A 16010-nucleotide genomic window follows, 5' to 3' on the forward strand; every position below is an offset into this window, starting at 1 on the left:
CAGGCCATTCGGCCCAACCAGTCCATACCGGCATTTATGCTCCACTCGAGCCTCCTCCCATCTTTCCTCATCTAAATCTATCAGCATAACCCTCTAATCCCTTCTCCCTCATACGCTTGTCCAGCCTCCCCTTAAATGCATCGATACTATTTGTCTCAACCATTCCCTGTGGCAGCGAGTTCCACATTCTCACCACTCTCTGGGTAAAGAAGTTTCTTCTGAATTCCCAATTGGATTTCTCGGTGACTGTCTTATATTGGTGGCCACTAGTTATGCTCTTCCCCACAAGTGGAAACGCTCTCTCTTTATCAAAACCTTTCATCATTTTAAAGACCTCCAGTAGGTCACCCCTCAGCCTTCTCTTTCCAAGAGAAAAGAGACCCAGCCTGTTGATGGGGTATCGGAGGGTGTCGGCATTTACAGGAGAGAGCTTCAGGAGTGGGATGGGGAAGTATGTACCCCAGGGGGAGTTGGTGCCTTCAGGAGATGGTCCTCAGTTTTTCACAATCCCAGCCACAATGCGGGGAAAGCTGACAATCGCTCCAGACCAGTCACACGGGGTGCTCCATTGCACCTCCTGGTGTTCCAGCCTACCTTCTAGGCTGATGGCCGTCCCTTTTTGGCGTGGAAGCAAGTCATCCTCGCTTCGAGGGACTGCCTATGATGATCTAGGCTGAGATCTAACACAGAGGAGGATGGGGGTTTATCGTTGAGGGAGGAAGGGAAGAAAAAAAGCCAGCATTTCTGACCCGCGATGTAACTTTGGCTGGTTTCAGGATTTACAAGCTCAGGATCGCGCTCACCGAATCGGGCAGCAGAATGAAGTGCGCGTGCTGCGCCTGTGCACCGTGAACAGCGTGGAGGAGAAGATTCTGGCAGCGGCCAAATACAAGCTCAATGTCGACCAGAAGGTCATCCAAGCCGGGATGTTCGATCAGAAGTCCTCGAGCCACGAGAGGCGGGCGTTTCTCCAGGCCATATTGGAACATGAGGAGCAGGATGAAGTGAGTGTTAAAGGGAATCCTGTCTAACCTGAGCCACTGTGTGACCCCCTGAGCCTTTAAAATGTGCACAGATCCACATACAAGGTGCAAATATTCCATACAAGGTGCAAATATCCCATACAATGTGAAAATATTCTATCCAACGTGCAAATATTCCATTAATTAGCGCAGAATTTCACTGGCCCTGCCAATAGCGGGGATGACTTCTAATAAATGCATTTTTTGTTTCAAGTTTTCCATGTAATCATTGGTGACTAAAAAAATGAAGTAATGAGATATTTGTTGTTTTTTTTCTCCCCCTTAAACGTAGTCTGAGGTTGTGGCAGCGGAAGTGAAAGGATCGGAAGGACATACTGTAAGTAGACTAGTTTGTAGTCCGACCTGCGTTTGCTTATCATCTTAATCTCAGGCTGTGCCGGAGGGCTCCTCTTGTTTCGGGTCTTTGGCGAAATGTAACTAAATTTTGTGCACGAATCATGTGATAAAAGAGCAGGAGCGATGTCGAGGGTTTTCTGTCGATGTGAAGACTTTTGCCAAAAGATTTTTCACAAGTGTTGGGTAAGAGACACAGGAGCTTCCTGTCAGAGAGGGGACTTGTTTACTGATTATTTCACATTTATTTTTGGATTTAAGTTGGGGAAGCTGTGAGGATTCTGCACATCCCACGCTCGCCGACCATTCCTTACTCAAACAACAGGAGGGGAGAGATGAGGAGACTTTTTTTAATGCAGCAAGTGGTTATGTTCTGGAATGTGTGGCCTGAAAGAGCGGTGGAAGCAGATTCAATAGTAACTTTCATAAGGAGAAATACTTGAAAAGGAAAAATGTTCAGGGCTATGGGGAAAGAGCAAGAGAGTGGGACTAATTGGATATCTCTTTTAAAGACCTTGCACGGGCATGATGGCCGAATGGCCGCCTTCTGTGCTGTATAATTCCATGATTCTTTATTTGTTTCCAACTGACCTCTGCTTGAACCATCAGTGATGGTTCAACAGCTCCCAACGAGAGTGTTCCTGGTATTGGGTGCAAGAGGTGGAGATTTGCCCCCATGGGCAGGGAGGGTTAGGTCTACCTCCTCCTCCGCCCCATTGCTGCAGAGGCCTTTGCTGCTAATGGTTGGTGGGACAAGGCCGGAGAAACGACAAAGGATCTCCTTTCAGGAATAAAAAGAAGTGGTCTATGAGCACGCAGCAATGCAGAAAGGAAATCCCGTCCTTGCTTGGAGGTAGCTGAATCGCAGGTGGAGGTGATTAAATATGGTTCCTAGTCTGCAGCACATTTACGTCATCAAATCGCTAAATCACCCGCCTTTTGACTTGCGTCACTGATTAGCCACAGTTGTAGTCATATCTTTCTGGGCCGGGACCTTGGAGATCAGCTGCCCATCTCACCCGACGGTGACATTCCTGTCCCGTGCCCCTGCGAGCAGGAGGGCTGTGGTTCCCCTCCATTCCCCAACCCCCTCAGCCAACTTACCTCCAGATAAGATGTGGGGAATAACGGGGAGAAATTGCAGAGCCTGTAAAGAGTACCGAAAGAACATTGGGGCCAAAATTGCTCATGGCCGTTTATGAGGCGGTGTCACCGCCCGAGTGCTGAATTTAGCGCCGGGCGTTAGGTACAGCCTCAGAAAGTCCTAAATTCAGTTTTCACGCCCAGAGATGACAGAGCAGCAATAAAAAGTGGCGTTGCACACTCATCCTCGGGCGGGAGCTCAGGAGGCCGACTGAATTTCCTGGGCGGGAGGCTGCCGCCATGCTAGAAAAGAAACGGGAAGGAAAAAAACTAAAACTTTTCCGATCCACACACACACACACACTCTTAAAACTAATGAAAACATGCAGAAATGAATAAAAAGAAAAACTTACCTTTCTTTTCTGGGCGATTCTGCCTGAGATCCGCTCTTTTACGACCACTTTTTCCAGGCTGTACGGCTGCCTGTTTGTACGGCAGCCATACAAAGCACATATCGTGTCAGAGACATCCAAAGAGGTGTTGTATGCTGGATGATGTCACCACGCAGGTGGCGTTAGCCGGCGCAGCGTTGCCTCTTGGTGCCACTGCCAAAGAGCCGACTGAATTTAGGGCGAGGCGTCGACACCGCTTACCGTCGAAGGTAGACCTTTGCCGCCTAGCACCAGTGCTAACGGGCAGCGTTATAAAGCGAATTTCAGCCCCATTGATTTTGTTTCTTCATTTTTCTAATTAATTCCCTGCATTATCTGTAAGTGCACGTCTGATCTTTCAACGTTAAATGCTGTTTTGGATCACGGGAGCATAAATAGACATAGAGTACACCCTCATTATAGAGCTCCCAGTTATAATACTCTCTCTCTTACTCACCCCACCCTCAGTACAAGACTTTCATTAATAATAGCCTCTCTGTTACTCACCCCACCATCATTATAAGGCTCCTAGTTAATACACCCTCTTTCTTACTCACCCCCCCCCCCCCACCCCAACTCATTATGAAGCTCCCAATATAACATTCTCTGTTACATCCACCCTCAGTATAAGGCTCTCAGTAACATCACTTAGTTATCACTGCCACGTTATGTATTATCCAGAGTCCCAGGGCACTGAGTTACATCTCCTTATAATTGTGCGGCGTGCATTCCCTTAAATGGTCATCAGTGTAAATCTAAAGCTCATTGCGTTGCTTGTGAAGCTGACTGCAGTTAATGTGAATTCAGTCCAGAAATGAGAGTCAGCGATCAGCCTTGTGTGGAATGTGCGCCTCATGATTCCAGCTTCATGTTCACGACGCGGTCGCAGTTTGCTAAGCATCGGTTCCGCATGTTGCCCTATTTTATGTATGAATGATCATGGTGGGGGAGGTGTGGGTGTTTGCTTTGATTATGTATTTTTTTTTATCCGTAGCCTCCTGCGCTGCACGGATTAGAGTCTCCCTGAGAAGCTGGGTGGGTGAATGCCGGCATCTCCTTGGCCAGTTGGTTGAGAGAGCGGGTACTGAAGCATCGCACGTCTTTGATTTATTGATCGGATATTTGGTTTGTCTTTGCCGCCGTTGGACGCAGCACCTCGTGGTGGTTAGCCACTAGGCTCAGACTGCAACCCTGTACTGTCCAGAAACCAGGTGCAAATGACCACTAAATCCGCTGCTGGTTTCCAGCCTGTGGCCCATTGCACTCATATAGTAACTTTGGTTACTCCCGAAGTCACCACGTCCTTTTTTTTTTATTCGTTCATGGGATGTTGGCAAGGCTAGCATTTATTGCCCATCCCTATTTGCCCTCGAGAAGGTGGAGCCACGGAAAGATGTTGAATCCAATTAGTAACATGCCGAAGAGCTCGTTTTAAATGTTATTGCCCATTTTTTTATTTCTTTGTCTCTTGTACGTTCTTCCCATATGCCGTGCAGAAATCCTGGCTGGTTGGCCAGGCAAACGGCAGTGTGACTCTGCCACCTGCCTGGTGGTGTTGGACAAGCTGACACTCCTCACCGACCCACTGTGAGGAGGGCTCAGCCTTCACTCGGCATCTCCTGTTGGTGGCCAGGCCGAGCTTGGAGACTTGCAACGGGATACAGGACGTCAGGCTTTCAAACTGCACCTGAGGACTCTCTGGTACAGTACGTTAGTGCATCGTGTCCCCCTCCTCCCACTGACTTCTAAAGAGCAATGCCAGTTAAAAGCAAAGCGATTTAGAATTATTTAGGTTGCAGAGGGAATTGGCTGCATTGTGTCCCCTCCATCGTGCGACCTTTAACCTGCTGGCTGTTTGATTATAGGAAGAAGATGAGGTTCCTGATGATGAGACGGTGAATCAGATGATAGCCAGGTGCGAAGAGGAATTCGATCTCTTCATGGTAAGCAGTGACGGATGCACAGGCGGGAGTTTCGACTCTCTTGGGCCATTTTTTTCCCCCCCTGATTTCTTTCTAATCTCCTCCCCTGAAGGCCCTGACTCCAGCTGGTACACGGTTTCCATGGGCCCTTGAGCCCTCTGGTACCTTGACCAAGTTGCCATGGTTGGTGTGTGACCCTAGACAGTAAATGTCACCCGCATATTCAACCTTTGGAATGCGTCACAGTTGGTGCCATCTGTCCTTGGCCAGTGTCCACAGATGCATTTTCCATCGGGATCCTCTGTGTAGTGATCCGGTACTCTGGTTGATTTGCTCTACCCTACCCTTCTCTAATTCAGGGGTTCTGAGGCCAATTCTAGCAGCCTTACTCTACTGCTGATCTGGCTGAAACCAGCTGTCTCTGTACAGATAGAGAATTGAATTAGGACCTTCTGGTCCTCCTGGTTTAGTGCTACAGTCTCTACCTGCTGGGGCACCAAGAGGTGTCAGCCATGGCTCAGTGGGTGGCACTCTCGCCTCTGAGTCAGAAGGTTGTGGGTTCAAGTCCCACTTCAGGGACTTGAGCCCATAATCTCAGCTGACACTCCCAGTGCAGTGCTGAAGGAGTGCTGCACTGTTGGAGATGCCATCTTTCGGATAAGACATTAAACTGAGGCCCCGTCTGCCCTCTCAGGTGGATGCAGCACTATTCGAAGAAGAGTAGGGGAGTTCTCCCTGGTGTCCTGGGCCAATATTTATCCTTGATCCAACATCACTAAAACGGATTATCGCGTCACTATCACATTGCTGTTTGTTGGAGCTTGCTGTGCTCAAATTTCTTGTATTACAACAGTGACTACACTTCAAAAGTACTTCATTGGCTGTAAAGCGCTTTAGGACTTCTCAAGTTCGTGAAAGACTATATAAATGTAAGTTCTTTCTTTCTTTGAGTACGGTGTGAACTATTCCTTCAACATGGGAGCTGCTCACTCTGCACCCGCAGTCTGAACAGGGGTCTCGCAGCGGTTGGGGAAATCCTGCAGTGGGGTGGGCTTAGTGATCCTGCTGGGGTTGGGGGGGGGTGGTGGATCGGTGTATGATTCCCAGCTCATTGAGCGAGCACAGGAGGTTCCACTGGTGAGAAGTTATAGAGCCAGAACTGGAAGAGGATGTGAATGAGGAGGTCTGCTCAGTTGTGTCCCTTTTTGTTTGGTTTAGCGAATGGATTTGGACCGTCGCCGCGAGGAGGCCAGGAACCCGAAGCGGAAGCCGCGGCTGATGGAGGAGGACGAGCTCCCAAACTGGATCCTGAAAGACGATGCTGAGGTGGAGAGGCTGACGTGCGAGGAGGAGGAGGAGAAGATGTTCGGCCGAGGCTCGCGGCAGCGGAAGGAAGTGGACTACAGCGACTCCTTAACCGAGAAACAGTGGCTCAAGGTAGGAGTGTGAGTGCGTGGGAATGCAGTCCCGGTCTTCGGGATCTTTTACACATGAGCAGCACAGGACAAACACCGCACCATCACCTAAGGGGATAAAGCCTTCCAGAGGCAGTCTGCATGTCCACAAGATACGGTCGCGGTAGGAGCTAGTGGATATGGTCAGAGAAATTAGGTGAAGGACTGATTGTATCTGTTGGTTGAATTCCATGGCAATGGAAACATCTGATCTGCGTGTCCCTCCGTGAATGAACAGTACAGAGGGAAAGGGATAAGAGGACATCTGGTATATCCCATCACATCAGGTTTGCACACCCACACCCACACACACACTCCACTGGCTGAATAAGGTACCAAAAAGAATGGGTTTCATTGTGATCTCGTTCTCCCCCAACAGGCCATAGAAGAGGGCAACCTCGAGGAGATTGAAGAAGAGGTGCGTCAGAAAAAAGCCCGCAAGCGAAAGAGAGATGTCGACCCGCCCGTGGTTATGGCGACCACCAGCACGCGCAGCAGCCGGGACAAGGATGACGATGAGAAGAAGAAAAAGAAACGAGGGCGGCCACCGGCTGAAAAACTATCGCCAAACCCACCCAACCTCACCAAAAAAATGAAGAAAACTGTGGAGGCGGTGATTAAATACAAGGACAGGTTAGTGACAAGGTCACCGGGGAGGGGTGTTAGTGAGGGTCACTGGGGGGGTTAGTGAGGGTCACTGGGGGGTAAGTGAGAGGGTCACCAGGAGGTCAGTGAGAGGGTCTCCGGGGTAGGTTAGTGAAGGTCACTGGAAGGTTAGTGAGAGAGTCACTGGGGGGGTCAGTGAAGGGGTCACCGAGGTGGTCAGTGAGGGTCACTGGGTGAGGGGACAGTGAGAGGGTCACCGGGGTGATCAGTGGGTGTGTTACTGGGGGTCAGAGAAGGTCACTGGGGTGGTCAGTGAGAGGGTCACGGGAGTGGAGGGGGGGGTCAGTGAGAAGGTCACTGGGGGGGAAGTCAGTGAGAGGGTCACCGTGTGTGAAACAGTGAGATCAATGAGCAGGGAGCAGGATACTGTGCACACTTTGATTACAGTTGTGTTACTGGTGTCCACCTGTTCTTGCTGCTTTTGGACCACTTTCTTTGCTGGTATCAAATTTGCATTAATTTATCCCATGTAGAACTGGTCAATTCAGGGTGTTCACCCTACACCACCTGGACAGGGAGGATCGGCCTCACTCTGCACCTCCTGGACAGGGAGTGCTTCTCTCTACACCACTCTAAAGAAGATCTGAGTGTTTCCCCCAATGTAATCCACCCACTTCTCTCTAACAAATGAGTTGGGTGAGGGTTCCAGAGACTAGTCCCTCCCATGTGACTATTCTCCAGGTGTCGAGACTAGTCATTGTGTTCCAGGAGGTTGTTTGGTCATGGACGCTATCACAGCTGAGCCCACTGCCATTCTCAGCAGACATGCCGAGCAGGAGTCACAGGATAGGGATCAGATAGGGAACAGAAGCTGTTTCACCCCCCCCCCCTTAGCCAAGGTGGCCAAAAGCACATGTAGTATCCCAACTCTAGCCCTGAGTGTGTGGCATGAGGTAGGGATGGAGCCTGGGATCTTCTGGTCTGTATAGCTCATTACCACACCTTTTCCCATTATCCCAGCGGGGAGGCTAGCAGACACAAATTTGAGATAATTGGCATAAGAATCAGAGTGGAGATGAGGAGAATTCTTTTTGATGCAACGAGTTATTATGATCTGGAATGAACTACCTGAAAGGGTAGTGGAAGCAAATTCAATAACAACTTTCAAAATTGAATTGAATAATACTTGAAGGGGAGAAAATTTCAGGGCTATGGGGAAAGAGCAGGGGAGTGGGACCAATGTTCCCTTCATTTTCTTTGGGTGCGCAGTCCCTTTAATGGGCAAAATCTCCCATTGAAAAGCTGGTGAGCAGCCTGCGTGGGACCTCTAGACAGCGGCCGCGCAGTTCAGCAGGAACGTTGAGTGGGATTGACTAGATATCTCTTTCAAAGAGCCGGCACAGGCACGGTGGGCTGAATGGCCCCTTTCTGTACCATAAGATTCTATGCTCCAGCATATCTTCTCAAAGCTGAAGCTCGGGATTCTGAAGTCTGTAATTAGCATAGACACTAAGACAGCATGTACTACTAAAAGGCTGGTTAGTGTGGGTTGTATTATGGGTGAGATGGCAGTGTTATGCCACTAAGATTATGCAGTGCCGGCAGACACTTTATATCTCACTGTACTCCTTCTGTGCAGTGAATGGCTGATAATGTGTTTTTTTTCTGTTTTAAAGCAGTACTGGCCGACAGCTCAGTGAAGTTTTCATTCAACTTCCATCTCGCAAGGAGCTTCCAGAGTACTATGAACTCATCCGCAAACCCGTCGACTTCCGGAAGATCAAGGTACGCTCGCTCCCGCATCACCACTTGCAGTGGCCAGTACAGTGTCCATAGAATTCAAAAGTGTGCAATGCACTGGGTTTCAGTGGAAGGGGTCACTGCAGCTTCCGAAAAGGCCGCATGGACTTTTCCAAGGTTTCAAAAAAATGTCCTTCCCTCCACCGCCTGTCCTTTCATAGCTGGCGGTGGGGGCTCTGTAGCAATGTTGCATGTGAAGTAGGCACATGAGGTAAGAGGCAGGCAGGTTGTGAAATAGGGGGTGATCATTTGTGCCCCAGAGCTTAGTGCCTCAGTCTGATGGTACATGGCGCAGTCTAATTGTACACACCCCAGTCTGATGGGACATGGCAATTCCAATAGTACATACCCCAGTCTAATGGGACATGGCACAGTCCAATAGTACGTACCCGTCTGATGGTACATAGTGCAGTCCATTATTATATGACCCACTCAGATGGTAGGTGCCTCCTTCAATACCAGGCTTTTGCCTTGACCCAGTGCTGGCCATGGCCTGGGCTGACGACTCCTCTCCTGCTTTGAGTGTTACTCTGCGCTTGGTTGATGGGAAATGCGCTCTGTGGAGAAGCGCTGACCCTGACAGCTCTTCCTTCCTTTGGGTGCAGTTGGAGCACTTTGTTTTTGCAAACTCTTCCATGTGTTTCGCCCAGCAGAGGATCAGTGAACCCCCACCTAGTTTATGAGTGAGTTATAAACCATTTTGAGTAACAGTAGGGGCATACACTAATGAGGGGGTCACTGCACATTCCTGGAAGCAGTGGATTTGTTGAACTTGTGCTGGAGAACGAGCTGACTACCACCTTTCTCTCAATAGGAGCGAATCCGTAACCACAAGTACCGCAGCCTCAATGATTTGGAAAGGGATGTGATGCTGCTGTGTCAGAATGCACAGACCTACAACCTGGAAGGATCACTGGTGGGTAACAGAGAAGGCTTACAATCATACAACACAGAAGGAGGCTATTCAGCCCATCGTGCCCTTGTCGGCTCTTTGGCAGAGCTATTCAATTAATCCCGCTCTCCCCAGAGCACTGCAAATGTTTCCTTTTTAAAGTATTTATCCAATTCTCTTTTGAAAGTTCCTATTGAATCTGCCTCCACCACCTTGTCAGGCAGTGCATTCCAGATCATATCAACTCGCTGCATAAAAATAAAATTCTTCTCATCATCCCCCTGGCTTTTTTTTGCCAAATATCTTAAATATGCATCTGTTGGTTACCGACCCTCTTGCCAGTAGAATGGTCTACCCTACCAGAACCCTCATAATTTTTAACACCTATTAAACCTCTTTCGGATGAGATGTTAAGCCGAGGTCTCGTCTGCCCTTTCAAGTGGACGTAAAAGATCCCATGGCATTATTTTGAAGAAGAGCAGGGGAGTTATCCCCAGTGTCCCTGGCCAATATTTATCCCTCAATCAACATAACAAAAAAACAGATTATCTGGTCATTATCACATTGCTGTTTGTGGGAGCTTGCTTGTGTGCAAACTGGCTGCCGTATTTCCCACATTACAACAGTGACTACACTCCAAAAGTACTTCATTGGCTGTAAAGCGCTTTGAGACGTCCGGTCGTTGTGAAAGGTGCCATATAAATGCAAGTCTTCCTTTCTTAACCATCTCTGTTCCAAACAGAACCCCAGCTTCTCTAGTCTCTCCACATAACTGACGTTCCTCATCCCTGGTATCGACCCCATAATCTTGAGACTGTGAACCCTAGTTCTAGATTCCCAAGGTAGGAGTAACAACCTTGCAGCATCTAACCCTCCTCTCCTCACTCCCCCCCGCCCCGCCCCACCTCCATCCCAGGAATCAATCTGGTGAACCTTCGTTGCACTCCCTCTAAGGCAAGTATATCCTTCCTTAGGTAAGGAGACCAAAACTGCATAGTACTCCAGGTGTGGTCTCACCAAGGCCCTGTATAATTGCAGTAAGACTTCTTTACTCTCACTCCAATCATTTTGTAATAAATGTTATGTTACACTTGTCACCAGTGTTGCTTAAGAGTTATGAACCCGTGGTGAATTTATTGCTGAAAAATGCTTTCAACTTCAAATACAGTTCATCTTAGATTAGTTCAGTGGGTAACACTCTCGCCAGAGTCAGAAGGTCGTGAATTCAAGTCCAATTCCAGAGACTTGAACACATAACGCAGGCCGACACTCCCAGTGCACAGCTGAGGGAGCCTTTTGGATGAGACGTTAAACCGAGGTCCCATCTGCCCTCACATTTGGATGTAAACAATCCCATGGCACTATTTCAAAGAAGAGCAGGGAGTTCTCCCCGGTGTCCTGGTTAATATTTATCCCACATGGATCACCTGGTCATTCATATCATTGCTGTTTGTGGGGTGCAAAGTGGCTGCTGTGTTTCCTACATTACAACAGTTCAAAAGTACTTCCATTGGCTATAAAGCGCTTTCGGGTTTTCCAAGGTCATGAAATGCAAATGCTTTTTCACTTAGTCACCCATCGGTTGCCAGTGTTAAGGATGAGCCAAGACATGTCAAACGGTTTCATTTGCATTAACACTGACTCTCCAGACTATCTGGCAAGCTGCAACATTTGCTAAGGAGTGTTCACCTTACCAGACTTCTCCCTGCATTGTTTAGTCGCTCCTCTTATCTTGAATTCTCTCCTACAACCTTGTACGATCTTCCACCTTGCTTTCCTTTATTCTCTTTCCGTCACCTCCAAAATATTTCCGCTCCTTCTGCTTAGTGTTTTCAAATGCAGTAAACGCAAACTAACTTAAACTAAAATAGAGGTGCCAACATTTGAATTTTGCTCACTCATCGTCCTTATTCCCCATTCTCATTTTCCTCTCCCCATTCTCAATTCCCCCCTCCCATTCTCAATTTCCCCTCCCCCATTCTCAATTTCCCCTCCCCCATTCTCATTTTCCCCTCCCCCATTCTCATTTCTAGTTGCTCTTTCCTGAAACTTAAATTTTTACTTCTTTAATCCATCGAAACTGCTATTTTCTCCTGCTTTCATTTAGCTCTTGTTCCTGCCTTGTTTCTGGCTGCCATGCCCCATTTTTGAAGTGGGTAGTGATTTTTTAATAAGGCATTTTGATGTATCAAAACCACTGCCCCATCACAGATGCTCGTGGCACCTTTTTTTTCTTGCCACTGCAGTGCATGAATCCACGGCACAGCGCGCCTCATTTAAACCAAACCTCTGGCTAGATGGGACTTTTTGGGGGAGGGTCAGAGAGTTGGGTTAAAAGGGAAACCGATTGGATTGGTATGGACCCCAGAACCAGAAAGGATACTAATTTAAGAAGATCAGAGGGACGGGGACACCTTAAAAAAAAAATTATCTGGTCATTTAATTTATAGCTGTTTGTAGGAGCTTGCTGTGTGCAAATTAGCTGCTGTGTTTCCTACATTATAACAGTGGCTACACTTCAAAAAGTACTTAATTGGCTATAAAGCGTTTTGGGATGTCCTGAGGTCGTGAAAGGCACTATAGGAATGTAAGTTCTTACACAGGACAAAAGGGAAGGCAAATATTAATAAAGACTATCTGTTTGGGCCATGCGAAAACATAAAATGATCACAGTCTGTTCAGCTTTCAGCCGTTCGTTGCGTCCATAGAGCTTGCACAAACTACACTGACCACCCATTAAACCTTCTGACTAAAGCTTCTCTAAAACGCCTCCCTTAGCCCAGCAGAGAGGAAAACCAGCAAATCTCCAGAACACCTGTCTGACCTTCCACCCTACGGCGTGCATCCCTGGCCAGTTGACTTTGTTGCCAGTGCATTGCCCAGCTGACAAAACCCTCTTTCCCTCACTCTTAGATCTATGAAGATTCGATTGTACTCCAGTCCGTTTTCACCAGTGTACGACAGAAAATCGAAAAGGAGGAAGACAGCGAAGATGATAGTGAGGAAGGAGAGGAGGAGGAGGAGGAAGGGTCAGAGTCAGAATGTAAGTTCTGTGGGAAGTTTCGGTTTCCATTTTGCCTTCGGAGTTTTCAGTTTTGATTTTTTATTCCCAGATCTCTGTGCAGGTTCTCCTCCACTTCCACACAAAACCCTTCAGGAGGGCGGCTGAGAAATGGTTTGGTTTAGACAGTGGAGCTCTGTGACTGCCGACACCGGTGTGTTAATTAATGATTAAGGGCGTACTGCGTTCACTGTTTATCATTGATCCACTCCAGGGGAGAAGGAACCAGCATTTCCTTCCCTCAGCAGGCTGTTCAGTTCCATTGATCCAGCACAGCCTAAGGCTGACTGTTTTTCATTTTTTCCCCTTCTGTTAGCCCGGTATGACTACCCTGCCATGGAGGCCAGACTGCCTCCCCGCAGACCCAAGGACAAAGGATGGTGCAGAGTGACATGAACAGAACTGTGGGGAAGGTCGTCTAGCTGCGCTCTCAGCTAGAGTAGGGTCCGCAGGACTTAAAGGGAAGAGGACATCCTGATAATGGTCTATCCGACGAGGAGTGTTCGTGTGTGACACACGCCCGAGTGTCTTACATAGCAACTAGGGAATGAGTATATCCAGGGTCGAAGAAACACACTTGAACCGAGGGAACATAATCTTGACTCTAATTACAGGATTAGGGAATGAGGTTATCCAGGATTGAGAGAACACACTTGAATTGAGGGAATACAATCTGAATCCAATTACTGGATTAGGGAATGAGGTTATCCAAGATCGAGAGAACACACTTCAACTCCGATTAGGGAATGAGGTTATCCAGTATCGAGAGAATACACTCTGACTCTGATTACTGGATTAGGGGATGAGGATAACCAGGGTTGAGGGAACGCACTTGGGTCGAGGCAACACACTCTGACTCTGATTACTGGATTAGAGAATGAAGATATCCAGGATTGAGAGAACACACTTGAATCAAGGGAACACACTCTGACAGCAATTACTGGATTAGGAAATGAGGATATCCAGGGTTGAGGAAACACACTTGGGTCGCAGGAACACATTCTGACTCCGATTACTGGATTGTGACTGGCTGTGATGAGAGTGAATATTCTTGGATTAGGTTCACCCTTTGTGATCCCATTTCTCTCTCTCTTTCTCCCGCTCATAGCTCGTTCAGTGAAAGTGAAGATTAAGCTAGGCCGGAAGGAGAAGAGCCAGGATCGAGTGAAAGTGCGGAAACGCTCCAGCCGTGCCTCCAAGTCCAAACCCATTGTAAGCGATGATGACACGGAGGAGGAAGTGGATGAGGTGGGACCCAGTACCTGAGGCCGTTATTGCAGAATTTGAATTGTACAGAGTTAAGTTTAAGCCAGTCATACAGAATCTCCAGTATTGGATGGCCAGTGGCCACCTCCATGTTGACCTCATGCCTTCAAGGTCGTAGCTTTGAATCCTGCAGCTGCCTGTCATTTAATTCAGTTAACAAGTTTCATGTGCTTTTATACAAACAGCACTGCACCATGCAGTAGCAGGTTAGAGAAGGACAAAAACTGCCTGTCCAGTCATCCCATTCCCACCCCGCAGTTACCAGCCTCAGATCAGGAACTTGCATCCCACCTCTGCAAGATGCAATGCGCTGGTAAAGCAACCTGCTGTGCCTCCCTTAGCTACCAGTGTATTTATCAATTTACGCTGGGCTGGCCTCGGTCAGGGCGGGCGCTACAACTGACCTCAGTGTCCGCAGGACATGGGAAGGGAGAAATCAGCCAGGCGTTCCACTTCAGATCGCTATACAGCGATGCCTGCTGGAAGTCGCACGTCTGTGGATGTCAGCAGAGGAGAGGATTGGGCTTGGCCATGGCGACACCGCCCCTCTCCCCACAATGGTTGAATCACCGAAGCCCACATGAGAGAATGGGCAATCAGGCAAAGTCCCAGATGATAGACAAAACACACAGGAGCAGATGTAGGGGCGGGGGGGGGGGGGGGAGTGGTGGCAGGGAGGAGATATCAAAGCTGTACAATTGGAATTATACCAGTGACCACTAATGCTCCCTCTTTTTTTGGGGGGGGGGGGGGCGGGCACAGTCCCTTTAACTGGCTGTGCGGCCCATTCAAATGTCCGCGCGTGCTCGTTTTTTTCCATTTAAAAGCCGGTGAGCAGCCTGCTCGGGACCTCCAGACCGCTGCACGGCTGCACAACTTGACAGGAACATTGGTGAGCACAATTATTGTCACTTGATATACCAAAAGAATTTTAAATGATGGTAGATCTTTTACGAAAGCAGCTGGATTACTGCACTGAAAAGGAGAGATCTGAAGGACCGGTGGGAGGAGTGCGGAGAAGTAACCTTTTAAACCATGAGTATACTCCGATGGATATTTCCTTTATTTTATTATTTTTGTTTGTTTGTTTTTGTGCCTTTTCAGGAACGGTCAGGAACTGGTAGCGATGAAGATTAATCTCAGGATAACATTCCGTGTCGGAATCTACACTGGGGGCTTTGTCCACCCTTCCGAAAGTGACTGTGCGATGTTCTCGTACCCGTGTCCAGCTAGCAGTGTAGTGTACGTTTTTAGTATACGATGTAAACTTGCATATTTATAGCAGGAGAGGAGAAGGCATGTAGGATTATCAACTTAGTGTCTCGCCGTGTTGAAGCCGGTCGTGTTCACAGTGGCATTAACGGGACGGCTCTTTTCCAAGCTGGCATTTCTTGTGCAAGTAATGTTAATTCTGACAAGACGTAGCTGCTAACCGCAGGCATCCCGCGATCTAACTCCTTCCTTCCCCCCCTTTCAGTTTCCCGCTGAGTCACCTCGCACTGTGTAATATATAATCCGTCTGGTTAATCGTTACATTAATTAAATTAACCGAACGGGCTTGAATCGGGGACTTTGACACTAACCCGCGGGTTTACCCATTGCTGGATGATGCGCGTTCTGCACAACAAATGACACCTTGAAAAGGTCGGACCAGGGAAAGAACAAAAACTCATGAATTTGGGACTACTTGATTTTTTTCTAGACGTTTATTTTGTTTCCTTTCTCCGTGCGAGCAGTCGGTCACATGCAGTCCTTGCCTCATTGTATTGTGACTTGTGTAAGCATGTGTGTAGGAATTCACTCCCATTACTGTACTGTATTTTAAAACAGGTCAAAACCACCCCTCTTTGCAGACCGCAAGGGAATTCTGTACTGTCATTATCACTGGACTACAATAAAATAATTACTTGACTGTGTCTGATGTGTGTGTGTGCATGTTTGTCTTTTCAACTTGCATTTATATAGCGCCTTTAATGTCCCAAGGCACTTTACAGGAGTCGAGCCACATAACAAGATATTAGGATAGGTGACCAAAAGCTTATAGCTGCTTAAAGGAGAACAGAGAGGCAGAGAAGTTTAGGGAGAGGATTCCACAGATTAAGCTCTAGGCAGCTGAACG

General features: G+C 48.0%; 1 protein-coding gene across 6 annotated transcripts in view; it reads left to right on the plus strand.

The window, feature by feature from the left end:
- Nucleotides 1-15807, plus strand: part of smarca4a (SWI/SNF related BAF chromatin remodeling complex subunit ATPase 4a) — a 168279-nt gene extending 152472 nt beyond the window's left edge. For 4 of the 6 annotated variants that reach the window (XM_070867225.1, XM_070867227.1, XM_070867224.1 and 1 more), the window contains exons 27-36: nt 777-1004; nt 1315-1359; nt 4756-4833; nt 6031-6249; nt 6646-6899; nt 8549-8657; nt 9487-9588; nt 12478-12607; nt 13734-13873; nt 14996-15807. In XM_070867225.1, the coding sequence (XP_070723326.1) occupies nt 777-1004; nt 1315-1359; nt 4756-4833; nt 6031-6249; nt 6646-6899; nt 8549-8657; nt 9487-9588; nt 12478-12607; nt 13734-13873; nt 14996-15028 (1338 nt within the window). In that variant the 3' untranslated portion in view covers nt 15029-15807. Of the gene's footprint in view, nt 1-776; nt 1005-1314; nt 1360-4755; nt 4834-6030; nt 6250-6645; nt 6900-8548; nt 8658-9486; nt 9589-12477; nt 12608-13733; nt 13923-14995 lie in introns of all 6 variants that reach the window. The other 2 variants (XM_070867230.1, XM_070867228.1) reach the window with 2 other exon arrangements.
- The last annotated feature ends 203 nt before the right edge of the window (nt 15808-16010 follow it).

Source organism: Pristiophorus japonicus, chromosome 24 (assembly GCF_044704955.1).
Source record: "Pristiophorus japonicus isolate sPriJap1 chromosome 24, sPriJap1.hap1, whole genome shotgun sequence".
In the NCBI taxonomy this organism is placed as follows: Eukaryota; Metazoa; Chordata; class Chondrichthyes; family Pristiophoridae; genus Pristiophorus; species Pristiophorus japonicus.